At 43.4% G+C, this 20656-nt stretch overlaps 2 protein-coding genes across 3 annotated transcripts in view; both read right to left on the bottom strand.

Annotated features, from left to right (window-relative positions):
- Positions 1-448: 448 nt before the first annotated feature.
- ACTA1 (actin alpha 1, skeletal muscle) lies at positions 449-3695 on the bottom strand. Its single transcript, XM_054063265.1, has 7 exons — positions 3538-3695; positions 2581-2723; positions 2014-2338; positions 1711-1872; positions 1308-1499; positions 1004-1185; positions 449-858 (listed from the first exon to the last, which is right to left on the bottom strand). The coding sequence occupies exons 2-7, from the start codon at positions 2707-2709 to the stop codon at positions 715-717; spliced, it is 1134 nt and encodes a 377-aa protein (XP_053919240.1). The 5' UTR covers positions 2710-2723; positions 3538-3695; the 3' UTR covers positions 449-714.
- A 3141-nt stretch (positions 3696-6836) lies between these two features.
- The window catches only part of NUP133 (nucleoporin 133), a 36049-nt gene continuing 22229 nt past the window's right edge, over positions 6837-20656 (bottom strand). The window contains exons 20-26 of one of the 2 annotated variants that reach the window (XM_054062660.1): positions 19909-20067; positions 18325-18460; positions 16557-16675; positions 14987-15067; positions 12928-12986; positions 9814-9902; positions 6837-8547 (exon numbers count right to left, since the gene is read on the bottom strand). In XM_054062660.1, the coding sequence (XP_053918635.1) occupies positions 8516-8547; positions 9814-9902; positions 12928-12986; positions 14987-15067; positions 16557-16675; positions 18325-18460; positions 19909-20067 (675 nt within the window). In that variant the 3' untranslated portion in view covers positions 6837-8515. The other variant, XM_054062659.1, reaches the window with a different exon arrangement.

Genomic DNA, 20656 nt, shown 5'->3' with positions numbered 1-20656 from the left:
TTCCCATAAGCGGAATGGAAAGCTCTTTATTTAACCTGCACCCGCCACTTGCCCTCAGCCCCAGCCTTGCCTCCATCCATCACGCCTTGGAGCTTCACCAGCGTGCCAGGGCTACTTTTTTGGCAGGCTGAGCTAAACAAAATCCTTTTCAAGCCGAGGCTCCTGGTAACCCTTTCCCCCCTGGACTTTGCAGGGCCCACCTTGTAGAGGCATGATGCAACGCACAGCCAGCCCCGGGCCAAGCTCAGCCGAGCTCTACGCAGCCCAAGCAGGCCATCGTCACGCAGAGCTGGCTCCTCTGGCTGTGCTCCTGACCCCTTCCCGGTCCTCCCCATGTCTGGGAAGCTCCAGTCCCACCACCCATCACCTTCACTGTCAGACCATGTGCCACGTCAACAAGCGATAGAAGAACCCAGGCAAATGAGGACAGAAACAACCACATCAGGGGTGACAGAATGACTGATGATTTAATGCTTCTTGAAGTTTTTTGTTTCCTTCCACAGGGCATTGGTTTTAAAAACAAACAAAAGGAGGTAAAATAAATTAATTTATGTACACTTTACATACACTGTGTCAGGTGGAGCTTTGCAGCAACAGTAACCAGAAATTGTTACAAAATAGAAAGTTACATGGCTGTTGCAGGTCCTCGGCAGCCTGCAACCCTAGAAGGTTGTCATCCTGAGCGTGGTTGGCAAAGTGATCATGTAAACACGTTTAGAAGCATTTACGGTGGACAATGGATGGGCCAGCTTCATCATATTCCTGCTTTGTGATCCACATCTGCTGGAAGGTGGACAGGGAGGCCAGGATGGAGCCACCGATCCAGACGGAGTACTTACGCTCAGGTGGAGCAATGATCTAGAAAAAGCCAAGAAAACCAGGATGAATAAACAAGCAACCACTGCGGATGGCAGGCACAGGGGCGTGCACGGCCCCGCACGCTGTTTGCAGGAGGACAAAAGAAGGCTGCTGTGCAGCGGGGTCCTGCATGCTCCAGCCTTACCTTGATCTTCATCGTGCTGGGGGCCAGGGCCGTGATCTCCTTTTGCATGCGGTCAGCAATACCTGGGTACATGGTGGTACCCCCAGACATGACATTGTTGGCGTACAGGTCCTTCCTGATATCGATGTCACACTTCATGATGCTGTTGTAAGTGGTCTCATGGATTCCTGCAGACTCCATACCTGGGGGCAGGGAAGGGGAGAAAAGCAGGCACAAGTTAAGTGTGAAGTGAGAGCAATACGGGAGGACTCGGGGGAAAGGGGAATGCTGGTGGGGGAAGGAAGAGGGAAGGGGGCACACGCACCGATAAAGGAAGGCTGGAAAAGGGTTTCTGGGCAGCGGAAACGTTCATTGCCGATGGTGATGACCTGCCCATCAGGCAGCTCATAGCTCTTTTCAAGGGAGGAGGAAGAGGCGGCAGTGGCCATCTCGTTCTCAAAGTCCAGTGCCACATAGCACAGCTTCTCCTTGATGTCACGGACGATCTCACGTTCAGCTGTGAGGGGGAAGAAAAGACATCAGTGATTGCAAAGGAGGAACAGGGAACGCCTGCATCCTCTCCATAGGTCTGCTGGGAGTACAGATCCCCAACCACACACAAAATCCCAACAGGAAGCACTTGCAATGAGACAAGAGACTGCAGCATCCCTAGAGGAAAAAGTGCTGGAAGTAAAGCGGGGCATTTTGAAGGAGGGAATAGTGCTTACCTGTGGTGACAAAGGAATAGCCACGCTCAGTCAGGATCTTCATCAGGTAGTCAGTGAGGTCCCGGCCGGCCAGATCCAGGCGCATGATGGCATGAGGCAGGGCATACCCTTCATAGATGGGGACATTGTGTGTCACACCATCGCCGGAGTCCAGCACGATACCTGAGGAAACAAAAATCAGCTGCCTGAGACACAGTCCATGAAGGGGCGCTGCCCTGGACAGCAGAGCACTGTCAGCTCTAAGGGACCCATCCTGGGCACCCTTGCTTGGGGGAGAGGGGATGGCAGGACACTTGCACTCACCAGTGGTACGGCCAGAGGCATACAGGGACAGCACAGCCTGGATGGCCACGTACATGGCAGGGACGTTGAAGGTCTCAAACATGATCTGGGTCATCTTTTCACGGTTGGCTTTGGGGTTAAGGGGGGCCTCAGTGAGCAGGGTAGGGTGCTCCTCAGGGGCCACACGCAGCTCATTGTAGAAGGTGTGATGCCAGATCTTCTCCATGTCATCCCAGTTTGTGATGATGCCATGTTCAATGGGGTACTTCAGGGTCAGGATACCTCTCTTGCTTTGGGCTTCATCTCCTACGTAGGAGTCCTTTTGACCCATACCCACCATGACGCCCTGCAGGGGAGGAAAGCAGGATGCTCAGCGACCTCCGCACGAGCAGTACCATGGGGTCCCCAGCAGGACAGGCATCCCTGTCTGTGCAGAGGGCTGGGAGGCACCAGAGACCATCACCGTGTCAAAGCTTGGGTAAGCAGCGACCGGCCAGCATCACTATGGCAAATCTCAGGGAGCCAGGGACTGGCCAGCCTCACTGTTGGCAAGGCTTGGGGGACGCTCGGAGCAGGAGGGAGCCGTACCTGGTGGCGGGGGCGGCCCACGATGGAAGGGAACACTGCCCTGGGGGCGTCATCCCCGGCGAAGCCGGCCTTCACCAGGCCGGAGCCGTTGTCGCACACGAGCGCGGTGGTCTCGTCCTCGTCGCACATGGTGTCGCCGGTGTCTGCGGGGCGCAAGGGGGGGCTGAGCTGAGCCTCGCGGCTGCACGGACGGTACGCGGGGCTGAGCTGAGCCTCGCGGCTGCACGGGCGTGCACGGGGCTGAGCTCGGCTGAGACTCGCGGCGGCACCGAGGCTGAACTGAGCTGCGCTGCTTTGAACCTCGGGGCTGCACGGGGCTGAGCTGGGCTAAAGCCGCGCGGCGGCGCGGGGGTGCACGGGGCTAGGCTGAGCTCCGCGGCTGCACGGGGCAGGGCTGGGCTAAAGCCTCGGGGTTGCACGGGGCTGCGCTGGGCTAAAGCCTTGCAGCTGCACGGGGCTGCATGGGACTAGGCTGAGCCTCGTGGCTCCATGGGATCTGAGCTGAGCTGGGCTGAGCCCCGCGGCTGCACGGGGCTGAGCTGGGCTAAAGCCTCGGAGCTGCACGGGGCTGAGCTGGGCTAAAGCCTTGCAGCTGCATGAGGCTGCATGGGACTAGGCTGAGCCTCGTGGCTCCATGGGGTCTGAGCCGGGCTGGGCTGAGCCCCGCGGCTGCACGGGGCTGAGCTGGGCTGAGCCTCGGAGCTGCACGGGGCTGGGCTGGGCTAAAGCCTTGCAGCTGCATGAGGCTGCACGGGCTGAGCTGGGCAGGGCTGGGCTGAAGCCTCTCAGCTGCACAGGGCTGGGCAGAGCCTCGGAGCTGTACGGGGCTGGGCTAAAGCCTTGCAGCTCCATGAGGATGCATGGGTAGGGCTGGGCAGGGCTGAAGCCTCGCAGCTGCACAGGGCTGGGCAGAGCCCCGGAGCTGTACGGGGCCGGGCCGAGGTGCCGGGGCTTTACCTGTGCTGGGCGCGGGCTCCGCACTTCGGGGCGCTGGCAGAGACGCCTGTCCCGCTCCTCGCTGGGGCAGCTCGGGGGCCGCCGCCGCCCGCAGAGCCTTTTATCGCGGCCGGCCCCCAGGAATGCGGCCCCGGCCGTCCCCATATTTGGGTGTCGGCGCCCCGGCCCCGCGCTGCCCAAACAAGGCGCTCCTGGCCGAGCCCCAGGTGAGCCCGGCCCGGCCGTATAAGGAGCGTCTGACGGGGCCACCCCGATCGCCGCCCCGCACGGAATAATCCCCGGCATCACCGCGCCCGATAAGGGCAAAGCGGGGGGGGGCAGGAGAAGGCAGACAGGGAGAGGGAAGAGAGGGGAGAAGGGAGGAGAGAGAGGGAGAGGAGGAAGGAGAGGAGAGGAGGAAGGAGAGGAGAGGAGAGGAGGAAGGAGAGGAGAGGAGAGGAGAGGAGAGGAGAGGAGGAAGGAGAGGAGAGGAGGAAGGAGAGGAGAGGAGGAAGGAGAGGAGAGGAGGAAGGAGAGGAGAGGAGGAAGGAGAGGAGAGGAGGAAGGAGAGGAGGAATGAGAGGAGGAAGGAGAGGAGGAAGGAGAGGAGAGGAGAGGAGAGGAGAGGAGAGGAGAGGAGAGGAGAGGAGAGGAGAGGAGAGGAGAGGAGAGGAGAGGAGAGGAGAGGAGAGGAGAGGAGAGGAGAGGAGAGGAGAGGAGAGGAGAGGAGAGGAGAGGAGAGGAGAGGAAGGGGGAGATGGGAGAAGGGCGAGAGGGGAGCAGGAGGAGAGAGGGGAAAAGGAAGAGAAGGGAGGGGGAGAGTGAAGAGAGGGGAGAGGAGAAGGGATAGAGGGGAGGGGAGGAGAGAGAAGGGAGAGGCAAGAGAGGAGAGGGAAGAAGGGAGAAGGAAAGAAAGAGAGGGGGAAAGGAAGAGAGGAAAGGGGGTGGGGGGGGGGGAGAGCCTCGCCCGGGGCTCTCAAGGGAAACGCAGGGCTGAGGAGGCTCGTCTGTGGGTACAGATGAGGTCTGGGGCAGACAGGGAGTCGTGGGAGAAGGCAAAGTGTCGCGGCAGATCTGTGATCTGAGAGAAGGTGTCTGTCAGGGAAGATCCACAGTTTCAGAGAAGAAGGGTCAGGGGAGATCCCTGGTTTCAGAGAGGGCAAAGTGACAGGACAGATTCCTGGTTTGAGAGAAGGTGAAGTGTCAGGGCAGGTCCACGGTTTCAGAGAAGGCCAAGTGTCAGGGCAGGTGTGTGCTCTGAGAGAAGGCAGTGTAGGGGCAGATCCCTGGTTTCAGAGAAGTATCAGGGCAGATCCGCAGTCCAACAGACAGCAAAATGTCAGGGCAGATCCATGGTTTGAGAGAAGGTGAACTGTTAGGGCAGATGTGTGGTTTGAGACAGGGCGAAATGTCACGGCAGATCCATGCTGTCAGATAGGAAGACCCCTGGTTTGAGAGAGGGCAAAGCGTCAGGGCAGGTCCGTGGTTTGAGAGGAGGAGAAGTGTCAGGGCAGATCCACGGTTTAAGAGAAGGCAGAGTATTAGGGCAGATCTGTGGTTTGCACTTAGAACCATTGTATGCGGCAGCAGCCGCTGTAAAAGTCACAGCTTTACACCACCCAAGTTAAGCCATTTGGGTTTTTTTATTTGCTGAGGTTTAAAAATGGAGAATAGATGTGGGGGATAACATGTTAGAAAAATGTCCTGAGAGAAAAGTGGTGAAGCATTAATCCTGATGACCCTACCTGATCTCAGAAGCCTGGTGTAGCAGTGGATGCTCGTACCATTACTGAGTACCCATTGCTGTCTGCTGAGCTTGGCTGGGCAACAGTGTCCCCTGCTACAGCTGAGGCTCACCCTCTCCAAAAGGAGTGCAGTCTCACAGGCAAGTAATCTCTGACAGCACTGTGCAAGTGAAGAGGAACAGTTCATCTCCTTCAGCTATAGGTATTTAAGCAGAGATTCCATGTGGGATTCTATATATATATTCCCCTTACCAATGGAAAGAACAGGCAGTAATGCAAGCGGATTTCTAGCCCTGTCAATGAATCGATGCAAATAAACCTGCAGGAGCTTTTCTGATGGCACAACAGGCCAAAGGGTAAATCCTTTTAAAATTTAGGGAGTCAGGAGAGGAGGAAGAAACAGTAAGCCAGAAGCCCTCACGCTGTGAGAGGACTCCTGCAAGTGAAGGCATTTCTGCAGCTCATTTCCTCCACTGGAAGGCAGAGCAGATGGGTTGACAGAGAAGCAGACAACTTTTCTTCTCTATTTACTTTCTGCATCCTCCAGTTTGGCAGGGTTCCTCTTTACCTCTGGCAGCTCTCTATTTCATTCTGCTATAGATTTTCATTCCCTGTCATGTTGTTGTACACTGGGGACAAAACATGCTATTCTCTCATAGTGTTGTTCAGCTTCTATTATTCTTCAGTTCTGTCATTGACAACTGGCAGTACAAATTTCAGAAGCCTGAAACCACTTAAAGGTGTTGCAGTCATGAAATCTGTTTACAGAACTGTAACACTGGCAGTTTCCAAAATAGGGTCAGTTGTGTTGAATAAGAAATCAAGCAACAGTAAGCTATGCTTGCTGAAAGATAAACATTCTTAATCCTTCAATGAAACCAGACACAAGAATAAACCCAGTCTATCCCTTCTGTTTCTTTTATTTTCTCTTTCTACGCAAGCGTAGTTTACAGCAAAGCGTCCAATAGCAATATTAAATTCTTATAGTTCTGTGTAGAAGACCATTTTCCACAGGGAGACTGGATATTTAACTGGACTCACGAACTGAATTTGGTGTTTGTTCCAAGTCAGAACACTTAGTTGCCAGAACAGAGCAGGGCACAAAGATCCCTATCCACAACACAACAGCTTCTGAAATGGATCACAAATGGCAACAGATAAGCCCTTCCTGCTACTCCGGTGACAACAAAGGGGAGAGGTGTGGGTATCCTTTACTGCTCGTGTTTGCCATTACTAAGAAAACAACTTTTTAATAAACAATGTGTACTTCCTTATTCAACAGGAGCTATCCATAAGCTGTTTTAACCAAAACTTGAATCTTTGGCCCAAGTTTTTCTTGGTTTTGTTATACTTGGATACAACTTGAAGCTCTGGCATGACCTCCACTATGCAGTGGTAAATGAAGGCATCCTCTCCGTATAGTAATCCGAGACTGGAGCTCTGCACCAGAACAGCTTATTACATAACAAGGCACAGGACAGGGAGGAAGAATAGCCCAAAATCCCAGCCTCTTCAAGCTTCCCCACAGAACAGTAACCCAGCTCTATGTTCCTAGTCAGAGAACATTAAACTTCAGTTTAGACATGGAAGTTATTTTAATGAGGTTTTATTTAAGTAAACTCATTGCCTGTAGCCTTCTGTTTTGGCAATAGTCAGATGGAAAGCCATTGTACAAATGCCAAATGCCTCCCAGCCCAGCAGTAGAATAAAACATTACAGGCGAAGCCTACACAGCTGATTGTTTCCCGAGAACCTGGAGAATGCTCTTACACTAATGGGAATCAACCCATCTGAGCAGAGAAGCCAGGCACTTTGAAACAGAGGGATAGCTAAGGATGAACAGAAACACAGGCTGCTGGAACAAGCTTTCCGGGGCTGACCTTGCCACTGCTGGTGGAGTGCAGGTTGTCGACAGTCTAGGAAGGAATGAGACATCCCTGAAGTGTTTTGTTGACTGTGGACAGTCAATTAAAGACATTCCTCTTCAAGCAAAATTTAGGAGTCTAGAAAAAGTCCAGGTAGAAGATATTTTGGCAGGGGGTGGCAATCATCTGTTGGATTATTCCCTTTCTCCCAAAACATTGTTTGTCAATAATGTGAAACCACTTTTGAAGTGACATTTAAGCAAGCACGTGGGATTCTTCTAAGGCTTTAAACGACTCCCTCCTTTGAAGTGGGAATTGTACCCGCACTTCTTGCTCTCAGCCATGCAAGGCCGCAGAAGAGCAAAGTTTGCTTCCTAGAACAATCTTAGAAGATGACTGCTTGTGCATTTCTTTCCCATATTAGTTAGAACCTCTCTAGATAAATCTATTCTTCCAAACATGTTCAGACTTTCAGCCCAGCTTACTGTATTAGTACAGAGCGGCAGGGAAGCCACGGAAGGGGAGCTGTGCTTTTAAAACTAGAAACTGGATTCTCTTCAACCAATTTAACTTCTGACCTTCTCAGCTGTTGGATCAAGTTGTTGCAGCAGGCATTGAGCCAGACAAGCAAAACATAAGGGCATGCACGTTGCTCCGCATTCACTTTCTGGCTGTTGAGCTACTTGCAGAATAAAGATGCACCGTGTCAGACCGAAGTAACTTTTATTTAAAAATTAAGATCTGCTGCCAATAATTAAAAGGGAAGAGTTAAATGGGCTTTTTTTTATTCCCATGTCAGAGATAACTGGGGCAGGGGGGTTAAAAAACCAAAGAAAACTAGTTGTATCAATCATTAGAACAAGTCATGAAGGAAGAAGATTGTGCTGGACTCCCACGCTTCTGTAACTGCTTTCTAGGTTCAAGCAGTTGCTATGAATGACTGCAAGACAAGCTGTTAATCTCATTGTTACACACACACTAGAAATCTGGATATAAAATAAATAAAAGTTAGATAAAATATTAAAATGTTTTGAAAAAATTTAACCTGACAGCTATAAACTGGAAGAAGGTTATGTTTGGACCAGAGGACTTCAAAGGAGAACTGTGCTTTATTCCTTTCTGCCACAGACAAGCTGAGTGACCAGTGACAAGTCAGTTATCCTTTTTGTGCCCCTAATCTTCAATGCAAAATTGAAATTACCTAGTTTCTACAGTAAAAAGTGTAATAGAAAGAGAGCAGAGTTATCTTATAGAATAATCATCTGTTTCTTATGTAAGCTACTCAGTCACCCAAGCATTCGTATTTCCAGCACGTTCTCTGAATTCACAGCCCCAGTGAAGTGAGAGCAAAAGTTTCCAACTTCCGCAGTGGGTCCCACGTTTGTACCTTTAAGTGTCAGGCAGGACTCGCACTAATGAAGCTATAAAACAGAACAGTAAGTTTACGAAAGGCACAGAAAATGAAAACTTTATTTTTCTTTTGCCTGAACAAATGGTCTCCGCCTCCCCTGACTAAAGCATCGATATCTATGAATTTAAGACCAAGTATATTACTCAGATTTTATTACAAAGTTTTAGCAAAATCTCAAACAACGTAAAAAATTACACATGAATTTAACAGTTCTTTAGAAAAAATATTTTATAAAATAGTGAGAATCATGCTTGTCCCTGAACGTAGAATTCATAGTTTGCCTTTAACACAAATTCGAAGTAAGCATTGTATTTCAAGTTGCCAAGTTCGTTCGCTTGCAGCAAGTCCTTCACCTCTGGTAAGTATTCACTTAACTGAACTCCTACAACACAAAAACCTCTTATTACAGCACTGGTAAAAGCACTTTGCATTAGCAGTTAAGATTTTTTTTTAAGTAAACACCTGTGCCTGCCTGAGTTAAATTATTCTTTTGGAACTGAGAAGATCTAATTCTATTATATATGTCAAGAAATACAAGAAAGCTTAGTAACCTGTAAAACTAAAGGGGAAAAAAAAAAAAAAAAAGGTATTTCCTAACCAAACAGAGCTTCTCAGTGAATTTATGATTCAACCTAAAATCCCTAAGCCTAAAAATCCAAGCTTTCACATAACATGTTACGAAAAGAAAAAAAATGAAAATGAAAAGGGAAAGGGAAGAAAGATCAGTCATGTAATAAACACTTCTATCATCAGTTGTAACATCTCAGTCTGGGGTGTGAGAATCTTACAAAAGCAAAGAAACTTACAGGACCAAAACACAAAACCTGAACTGCTCTGTAGAACTTAAATTTTGTTATTTTTCACATGGAGCCTTCTCTGTTCTGCAACAAGTTCATATGCAGTAATATTTAAAAATAGACTTTGACCCAAAATTGCTTCCCTCCCCCACCCCGAGCTACACTTTCCGTGGCCATAACTTCCCATGGTCAGCTTTAGCCTGGGGAGAGGGCATTATTTTTTTTGCTTTTGGGGAGGGAAAACAAAAACACATTTAATCTAAAATACATTAAGATCTTCTGAATGACAGACAAATTGTGATTAATCCCTTATCTTACAGAAGATATGCATTTAACTCCAGAAGACATTTGACTTTACTGTACAGTAAGGAAGTGCGAAAAATCTGAATTTATTAGCACTACTTCTTATGGAGTAGCATTCATCTTAAGCAGCTTTTGAAACAACTAAAGCAGTTCAATTATACTGAAGCACACTTTACCTTCTTTCAACAGTTTCTGTACTATTTTCACAAATATACTGTCTTTAGATGCTTCAATTGGATCATCCTTACCATCTGAACTGGACCACCTGCAAGTTAAAGAATAATTTGTGGAAAGAATTGCACAGATGAAATCAAATTAAAACGAACAGGAAAAAATATGCAGGAAATCATTAAATTACCAAAAGTGATTACTACATGTTCACACAAGCGTTGTGTGCTTGGCTACAGCTCGAAGAAAGAGGTCTTTTCTATCTTTTTACCGTTGGACTTCATGATCTCAAAGGTCTTTTCCAAACTAGGCATTCTATGATCTTGTGTTAATTATTCCTTATTCCAAGAGTAAAACTGCAATAAAATTGCACTACTATGTAGTCCAGTTAGGACAACAGAACTGCTTCCTGTCTTCTAAACTGTAAAAGAAAACACTATTTCTTTAATAAAATAAAAAATATTATCCAGAGGAGGATGGTGATGACAATACCACAAGGTCAGAAGCAGGCTCAGCAGGGCTCTCCATTCTACCCAAGAACCTTACCACCATTTGTAGGCTTTACATTAGAAAACTGATGCCATCCTTAAAAAGCAGGTACTGTAACACAGAATCACCAGGTTGGAAAAGAGCTCTAGGACCACTGAGTCCAACCATTCCCATCAACCACTAAACCATGTCCCTGAGCACCTCATCTACCCGTCTTTTAAATACCTCCAGGGATGGTGACTCAGCCCCCTCCCTGAGCAGCCTCTGCCAGTGCCCGATGACCCTTTCTGTGAAAAATTTTCTCTGATGTCCAGCCTGAACCTCTCCTGGCACAGCTTGAGGCCATTCCCTCTTGTCCTGTCCCCTGTCACCTGGGAGAAGAGGCCAGCACCCTCCTCTCTACAACCTCCTTTCAGGTAGTTGTAGAGTGATAAGGTCTCCCCTCAGCCTCCTCTTCTCCAGGCTAAACAACCCCAGTTCCCTCAGCTGCTCCTCGCAAGACTTGTTCTCCAGCCCCCTCACCAGCTTCGTTGCTCAAAGTTCATAGACATTCCTCTTCTTTTTGATGTCCACCCTTATCTATCTCCCTGCTCAACCAGGCTGTTTTTTTCCCTATCAGCTCATTTTCCGGCACATGGGGACAGCTCGTGCCTGAGCTGCCAGGATTTCCTTCTTGAAGACTACCCATCCCTCTTGGGCTCCCTTGTCCTTAAGGACTGTCTCCCATGGGACTTTATCAACTAGCGTTCTGAACAGTCCAAAGTCTGCCCTCTGGAAGTTTAATGTGGCCGTTCTGTGGACCCCCCTCTTCACCTCACCTAGAACAGAGAATTCTATCATCTGATTATCGCTTTGCCCCAGGTGTCTTCCAGCTGTCACGTCCCCCCCTCCGCCCAAGGCCTTCTCTGTTCACAAACAGCAGGTCCATGAGGGCACCTTCCCTTGTCAGCTCATTCATCAGTTGTGTGAGGAAGCTGTCATCCACACACTCCATGAACCTCCTAGATTGCTTCCTCTCCGCTGTATTGTACCTCCAGCAGACATCCAGAAGATTAAAGTCTCACATAAGGACAACAGCTAGCAATCTTGAGACTTCTCCCAGTTGTTTATAGAAGAGCTCATCAGCTTCTTCATCTTGGCTGGGTGGTCTATAACAGACTCCCATCACAGTATCTGCCTTCTTGTGGGCTCCTCTGACTTCTACCCACAGGCACTCGATCCTGCCATCACCATAATCGAGCTTGAGGGTATCAAAGCACTCTCTAACATAGAGTGCTACCCCACCACCTCTCCTACCTTTCCTGTCCCATCTGAAGAGTTTATATCCCACTATAGCAACACTCCAGTTATACGAGTTGTCCCACTATGTTTCCGTGATGGCAACTACATCATAGTCTCTTTAACATGTCAAATGTTTACTTTTGCACATGGGTCAAAGTTAACACTGCTTCTTTTGAGACAGCGATCAACCTCTATGGAAGTCTTTGACCCCTGCTGGACTGGAAACTCAACTGCGACATGAAGTTTTCTAAACACTATTCAGTGCAAAGTGATCTCAAATTGCACCTGATTTGCTAGCACAGTGGGCAGAATCTTGTCAGCATTCTATAGGATTTGAATGGTTGAAATATTATGCCCCAAAAAAACTCTGTTCTCAGCCTAGGGTAGACAGGAAATAAACCAATTATTGTACTGGTGTAGGAGTTCAGGATTCTTCTGTCTTGAAAATAACAGGAAGGGAAGAAAACACTTGGAATATTGTGAACCTGTCTCTGCATATTAGTTGTGTCATAAGTGACACTAACTTAGTCATGCAACTAGGGAGTTTATTTTCTACAGACTGCTGTCCTTTGGAATCTATCTTATGCGTAAGCATGAATCCATATGCTGCTTATTTCCATTTTAATCACAAATGGTGCAGTACATTTGGAATGTATTCTCTCCTCATCTTTTCTTCCTTAAGTCCTTTTGGAACATGGATGGGAATTAGAAAAGCTGGATAACTTCTGAAAATTAAAAAGGAAAGGGAGGAAATGCCATTTGTGTTATTTAATCTGGGAGAGAACAGTAGCACTCCTTGATGTAAAGATTCTTCTGACCAATTAGATTCAGCCCATATTGGAGTTGAACACCTGTAAGAGTGATTTTTTTTTTTTAAGCAGTATTTAAACTTCCGTCTCTTACAGTCAAGATTGCAGCTTTAACTCAAGAAGGTCATGAACTTGTCAATGTGGTTCAAGGGCCAAAATTAAGTGGAACTAAAGTTTGCAGGAGTAACGTCTGCATATGTTGCTCTTGAAAAGCTTCTATTTGAGATGCTCCAGAGGAAAGAAAAAGTTCAGCATTGGTCATTTCTTTTTCACTAGCAGAGAGTTCAACAATGAAAGCTGTGCATGGGTACATTTATGTCTCAGGTGCTGAGAACACAGAGAAGGTTGCCAGTGAGCTAAGTGAACGAAGTACTACAGGTATCTTTTTGCTGGGGGTCTCGCTTTACAAATAAAAGACACATTCTGACCAGATACTTTACTAATGTTATACTACAAAATTCAGTCTTTTCAGTGATTAGTACACTAAAATGTAGTTCTGGAAAAGAAATGTCACAAATATTCCCAGTAATTTACTGGACTTACCCATCTCTTTGGAGAGCTTTACAGAGAATTTTAAGTTTAAGATCGTTCACATCCACTTCCTTCAAGTATATAAGGAGAAAAGACAGGTAAGTTAATAGTTAAAGAAATAATCACTGTCAAACAGGCTATACCAATGGATTAGATTCTTCAGTTCCTGAAAATTGTTTTTAAACACATGCTATTTTAACAGATGATCTGCTTAGACTGTTGAAACATCAAAGACTGTTCATTTTCATTTGTAAACATGGCTCACTTTCTACATCACCACACCACTGCTGAAGACTAACTACTTCAATTCCAAAAAGGGCATATTTTAAAGCACAGAAACAAATACCCATTTGTAAAACAGCATATTCTAGGTAAGTTTTATTTTAAAACGTGCTTAATGGTGACTTAAGTCAAGGCTCTCTTTTCAGCATGGCCAAGCTCACTAGCTGCATTAGTGTCCACATTAGGATGTACATTTTATGAACAGATTAGTCAATGTCTTCAAAGATACACACTTGTCCTGGAAAAGGCAGTCCCTTCATTGCACAGAAGCTTTGAGATAATTGGTGTCAAGAGTTACTTTTAAAATACAATGTCAGAAGAAAGACCATATACTTTTTTCTACCTCTCACTGTCCTGTAGTATCCCATCTACTTTAAATTCCCCTCACAAAAAAAACCCAGAAACCACAAACACTTGAATTTAGAAGCCTGTAAGGAAGAAGAAGAGGTCTCGATTATACACTATGCTTTTGCAAGACAAAAGCAGGGCAAACAAGAGAGCAGCTGGTTTTTAGACTCCAGTCTAAACCACCATCTCTAATTTGTGCCAAATGGCTCTGCTCAAGTTGTTAGAGACTCAAATAGCTGAGTAAAAAATCATTTTGAAATTTCATGTTTTTAGTGGGACATTTTATTTACATGTACAAAAGCCAAGATGGTTCTCTCAGTGTTCATGAATTGCATTGACAAAATTTAAGAGGAAAAATTAATGTAAAAGAGAGAACAAAAGAGTTCACTCAAGTTTATTTTACTGCCAAGTACTATTATTAGAACTATTTATGTTGCAAAAATTAAGGAAGTCAGGAAAAAACACTACTGAATTGTCTTTTTAAACTGAAGTGAACTAACTCAGAGCAACACGCTGCTCTAAGTAGTAATACTCTTCCTTTCCTCAGTACACGACACATAATATAGTACTAAACACAGGACAAGTAAACATATTTATAGATAAAGCAAAAAACACAGTAGTTAATAACAGTAAAGAAATGTTGTTCAAAAGAAAATCTGATAAAATAAATACAATTTAAAACAGTTCAAAATAAATTTAAATTTTAAAACCAATTGAATTGAAAGTATTATAATTATCAAACCAAAGTTACTGAAGGCCAACAAAACAACACAATGGTGTTTACAAATCACTACTACAAAGGATTTTAACTTGGAGCTCTACTCAGACTAGCAGGAACCAGAATAATTAGAAAAGAGCTCTCATTTTCAATCAGTAAGGAATACTTCCACTAAAGCAATACAACTTTAGCTTTTTAGCAAGGACCAATGTTAATTCAGGTTAAATGCTCTTTGGAAGCCGATTTATTAATGCTTAGTGGAAAATTACTCCAGACAAGATCACACAACTAGACGCTGAGAGAAAGCAGATACCAAATCTGTGGTTAGATGCTATTTACATGTTAAAAAGCTGGTGACTGTCCCACATTATCTCAGAGAAACTGCCAGTAGGGAAGAGGCAAGAACTGAACTACTGAAAACAGATGATCTTTCTTCTGTTTGGAGAAAGCTTGTAGGGAAGCAAGGCTCAAAAAAAGAAACTATTGACTGTAAGTGGGAAGTGCAGATGAGGAGTGTCATTTTTCTTAACTGATCTAACCCACATTTGGCATTAAATCTCCAGGGACTTAAAAACAAACTGAAAAAACGCATCAGTCTTTATTTTTAATTACCAGACACCAAACTAATATGTTAACTAACTACAGATGCACCATCCTAGCTTAAAAAATAATAAATAGAAAAGTCAGTCTCTGGATTAGAAATCCTTCAAAACTTTTTCTTACCTCATCAATATATTCTAGCAGATCAAGTGCCTTCTTGAAGTCATACTCATTGGCCCTTCTGTTCTCGTCACATATGTACATCTACAATACGAGAGATTAACGTAGAGAACTATTTTTAGCCTACAAACTAATGTAACCGATATCATGGACAACTCATTGTGGGAAGACCACCATGCATTTTCCATTTACATGACCTTCTCATGAAAATATGTCTTGATTCAACCGCAAGTATTTTTATAGTAAGGAATATACTTAAGGTTTTAGAGCAGCATTCCACCAACATGACAATGGTCCGTGGACAAACGATATTGGAGATAAGGCTGGTAGGTTTCAAATTTAAACACCATTTAAGGCTGCAACATTCCTAGACTATTGTAGCCGGAGATCAGCTCCACAAATAAGCTCTCAGAATTATTTTGGTAATTAAGCTTAAAGCAGTACTTAAGCAAGCGTACTAACTTTTGCCTTTGAAAACCATACAAGTTTGCTATCAATATTCCATTTCTCCCTTTCAACCCAATTCTAAATTAGTACTTAAAATAAAATTATAACATTAGCACTCTTTTTATTTACACTTTCCAAGTTTCATTCTCGCATTGTAAGTAGTTAAGTATGAACACTAATTTGACAAGAGGGAGAATTCCAGAGGAAAACTGTCATGGTGCCAGGCAGTGACACTTCCTACTCTCCCCTAATCCCACAGAAAGCCTCACTTAAAGATACAGGTGAGGACTTCACAATTTGTTGTTAGCATTGTCCTCATGAAGAGAACGGAAACAAGCACACCTTCAGCTTCTGACTTTCCACAAAATTACCAAAGAAAGGAGTTGCAAGATTTACACCTAGAAAAGATTTGATTTGTTTTACAATGTAACATTGTTACTCACTGAATATTTTTTGTGTGCAACATGGATTGTAAAAATTAGCTGCCAAGAAGGCACAAGCAATAGGGCTACTTCTTACTGGCTACCACCAGAAAAGGGTGTGGAAAGGGAGTCAGTGCTATTAGTGATCCCAGCACTGGAACAATTCACATTTTTGTTTCAGTATGTGTTGCTTTTTTTAATTTGTTTTTAAAAAATGAAGAAAAAATAATCAGAAAGACTTTGGGTGCCTCTTTGCAAGAGGTGATCAAAAGCCTCTCCCACTTCTAGCCCTTTCTTTTTCTACATTGCAGCACCCTTCACCACTAAGGTGGAATTCTCTGTTCCTTCTGCTTTCCAAGTTCTGCCCTACTGAGAATGTAACAGAAGGAAAAATTGTCTCATATCCAAAATCTGGCTTAGACCAGTAAATCAGCTTCTGGCACTGGTTTGATTCGCTTTTTCTCCTAGTAGCACTCTTAAAACATGTGGTCAACAAAAAGTAATTTGAACTAAAACCAGCATTCTGAAGTTTTGTGCTAGTAGAAACTATGCAACGATAAACAAATTCATACACTAGATCTTTAAGCGCATAGCAAGTTACATAAGGAGTAAAGATAGCTCTGATCTTCTCATTTATTTTGTCACACAGAGGCAGAAAACAATAGAACTTTACCTGTGCAATGAAGAAAGTATGAGATACTTACATCAATGAGCTGAGATGCAGACAACACTGGCATATCATTGAGATTCAACTGTTTCTCTGCCAGTAATTGTTCGGGAAGTGTCTCCTGATGTAACAGAAAGCGTTCTTGTTCTGATATTTCTTTTAGTCATTTAAGGAAATGAAAGTTTTGTGTTATTAACACATATTAAATTCTGTGGAACAGTAACAACTGTCAAGTCACAATATTATCCAAGTCTACACGCATTTATTATGTAGCATTCTATTTGGACACTTATCCCTGGTGAACTAGCTCTTACTTTCCCAGTAACTGGTGAACTAGCTCTTACAGGTTCCCAGTGTAATGAAGACTGCTAACTTCCTTTTCATCAAAACCACAAAATGAATACACAGGATTGGAGGGAAGTTGTTACACCACGGAGGAAAGTAAGTTGGTTGCAATTTTGAGGAGCTACCTTTTGGCTGAAAACCTGTCCCATGGACTTCTCATCTCATGAATTATTTCATTTTTTATTGTTTTATTTTCCAGTATTATCTACTTTAGGATTATAAACTCATTATGTAGAAATTATCAAAATGGAATAATTTCAGCCAAAGTGCATGAATCTCATCCCCGACCCTTCAAGTTCTATTGCATGGCTGAATGAAGCGTTTTATCTGTTTAAGTGGGTAAGCAGAATGTGACAGAAATCATTATCAATAGAAAAACAGACACAGGAAGAACATAAGTTTTAAAAGCTGTCATGTGTAATAAACACATAGCAGAGTTAACTGTAGACCAGATTCGTAGAGTCTATTACTCTACTGAAATAAATTTTCTCACAGTGGCGAGAAAAGCAGATTTCAACTTGAAGATTTCATGCAATGCTTTATAATTCAAAGGACAAATGATCTATTATTATTATAAGCTAAAAACAACTTCCAAAGCCTACTTAGTTATCATAATTATCCCCAGCCTTTTTCCACAGGATTTCTTTTCAGAACTGTATAAAACATACATGGATAAATACGCAGATAAATATAAGTAGGCTTGAGTAGTAATCTTGAGCTTCCCCCTGGTGGCCAGCATTAGCTGAACTATTAGTGTCAAATTGTTTTTTTCATAAACTCACAACACAAACAGTGTCAGGAAAAGGGCATTTTCCAAAGTGACAGGAATGGCAGAGAAATGGAACCACTGTGTTTGGCAATAAAGCAGAATAGGTATTCCTATTTTTCCCTTTAGAACCCTTTCAGCTAGGGCATAACAAAATGCTGTCACTGTAACCTCTCTAGATACAAAGAGTAAGGTTCTGAGAAAGCACTTAATATTTGCAAGCACATTATTACAATATAACACTGTTACAGGATTTCCTCTGCAGCCTAAGATTCTCTGGACTTGAAGAATTCAGAATTAAGAAGAATTCAATAAACAGCCTTTAAGAAATTAACCTTGCATCAAAGGTATAAAATGTCACTTCATCTACTTCAGAACTGTCTAATCACTTCTCAAAAAGACTGCAGCTTATTTATGCCAATATTTTGTGTGTTATTATCAAAAGTGAAAAGGTACAAATCTGCCTTGCTCACAGCCCTAACTCACAGGTGAAGGCAAACACTGAGGTTAACTGCCTTATACCCTGTCTTCCTCATCCTTCCTGCAATGTTAGTAAAACCATCAGTCTGTTTATCCTTACCACATTAAGTTAGAGCCTTCTACCTAAGAAATTAACTATCTGGAAAATTAACGTGAATCTAATTTAATAACTTCTTAATTCTGTTCCTCACTTTGCTCTGTTTCTATTTCTTACCTTCTATTTTCTCTTGCAGTATGTCTTCTGAGAAGTCAGATGCCAGGGCCGCCAATTTGCTCAAGCCAAGAAGTGTTTTCTTTTTTGCAAAATATCGGGTCTCCATATTCGCTAAAGTCTGCAACGTTCTGTGAGCCTGGAATTAATAAAGATTTTAGAAAGCAGTTTTTGAAGTTAACATCAGAAGGTTAACAGATTAAAATTTAACCTGAACTGCAGTGTCACGGCTATTTATTGTTTGTAAATACTATAACTCTTTTTTCAGAAGTTGTACAATTTGCACATTGAAATTCTGCATTTCACTCTCAGGAAGATATAGACATCTATGCTAATTATATCCAAAACTATTTTCATTAGTAATCAGAAAGAACTATCTTATGACCAAAGGACAAATTGCGACTTCACACATTATACCTCTGTGATCTAATGTGAGGCTTTTACTGCAAAGTCAGGCAAAAATGCTTTGACAGGACACCTTTACATGCAGATCCGTTTACTTGTTAGTTCAGAAATTTGAAAAACAGAATTATGTGTACAAGCACTTCAGTAACCAAACATTCAGGCTAGAATTTATTTGTCTGTCAGACAAAGGAACAGAAAAATTCTGGGCAGCTACTCAGAAATAAACTCTCCAGACTGAATTACTTGTATATTTTGGAATCCTTGTCCCACTTCGAAGTACTTTGCTACAGAAGACAGAACATCAGTCAACACAAATGGAATATTACAAGATTCTCAGCATGGTTTGGGAAGGGTTGTTACTGGTTGGGTGTTTATGTTGGTTTGGTTTTGGATTTTCTGTGTTTTTCTGCAAGGGGCATAAAGTTTACCAACCTATAAATTGCAGTAGGATAAATGTTTCCACACTCTGCATGCTGAACAAATGTACACACAGATTGAAAGAAGCCATTTTTATTTAGATTTAGTTTATTTCCTGAAGTGAAATACATTCATAAACCTAGCAGAAGGAAGGGAAGACTGACTAACTGGAAGTAGGGAAAGAATAACTGGGCAGCCTACAATGCAACAAAGAATCAAATTTAAAACCAATGTCACATAATCTATCCATACGCACATTAGCCATTTAAAAAATTGCTTTTATACTAGGAATAGAAGTGACTAAAGTAACCAATATCTTTTTTTACTTTTGCAATATCTTCAAATTCCTTTGCTTTAAATAGATAGTTTTGAAATACACATTTCAGTTTTTGCCTTGCTGGATAATATGATAATGCTATTAATATTCACTGTAACCTCCCAATTCCACCCAAAGCGGTGATCAGGTAGCCATATAAAACTTCCTTGACACAAAATAGCAGTCACCATCAATAGATGAAAATCAGCCATAATTTCAATTACATGATGCAGTGGCTTGTACGCTATACCAGATGGTGCCTGGAGGGAGGCTTTTGGTACACCGTTAATAATCCATTTCTCCGTAACAGCGTCATCTCTCCCCTATATCGTCTAGATAAGCTGCCTTTTGATGATGAAGAATCAGAACTAGATGATTTACCTTCTTGAATATGCACTTGACTCATTCAACACATGATATTTCAGCTTGGTTGTATTAAGAAACCCTACCTTCTGAAAATCCTGACTATTGATTTCATGTAACCAGCTCAGATGCTCATGAGCTTGCAAGAAACTCGCCAGCTGTCCATGCTGAGCAATAGGCTGAGACAACAGCTTCCCTCGCTTTCCTTTTTCTAAATACCAGCGGAACAGGAAATCTGAAAAATTCTGAAGATAATAAGAACATGAGTAGATTTTAAAAGTTACGTTTAAATACCTTGTTCATCTCCTAAGGCAAAATGGTTCATAAAATACAATTGGTAAGAAAACGGTAAGAAGACGCTTAACAAAACAAGACACACACACAAAAATAATATACAGTTGATGAATAAAACTTAGATGGTCCTGACGGAAACAGTGGTTAAAGAACTCATCAGCTACAACGCAAGAGATGCTGATACATACAGCAGGTTTTATCCTTCAATGGAAGTGAAGTTAGTGCCAAATGCAAATTCTTCATCTTAACCCACAAGAATGGAAATGGGTACCACATCACCCACAATTCCAATCTTATGTTTTCACCTGTTCTTTTGCCCTCCCCAGAACTCTGTGCTTACTACTTCCTTTCATTTACAAGTTTGCTTCTACTATCACTGTTCTTGAAATATTCCCTCCACTCTCCAACTGGAACCTATAACCTTATTTCTCTCAGGCATTGTTAAAAACTAATGTCTTTAAAAAAAAAAACAAACCTATTTTATCCTGAAAAACTTTAATGCGACATAACTAATCAGGATTTATGTTTGAGATTTAACGT

Source organism: Cuculus canorus, chromosome 3 (genome assembly GCF_017976375.1).
Source record: "Cuculus canorus isolate bCucCan1 chromosome 3, bCucCan1.pri, whole genome shotgun sequence".
Classification (NCBI taxonomy): domain Eukaryota; kingdom Metazoa; phylum Chordata; class Aves; order Cuculiformes; family Cuculidae; genus Cuculus; species Cuculus canorus.
This window is presented reverse-complemented; position numbering and strand designations above follow the sequence as displayed.

Coding starts and splice junctions, on each gene's coding strand:
- ACTA1 (XM_054063265.1), bottom strand. CDS start 2,709: ATGTGCGACGAGGACGAGACCACCGCGCTCGTGTGCGACAACGGCTCC. Junction 2,339..2,580: donor TGGGCCGCCCCCGCCACCAG/GTACGGCTCCCT, acceptor CCTCCCCTGCAG/GGCGTCATGGTGGGTATGGG. Junction 1,873..2,013: donor TGCCTCTGGCCGTACCACTG/GTGAGTGCAAGT, acceptor TTGTTTCCTCAG/GTATCGTGCTGGACTCCGGC.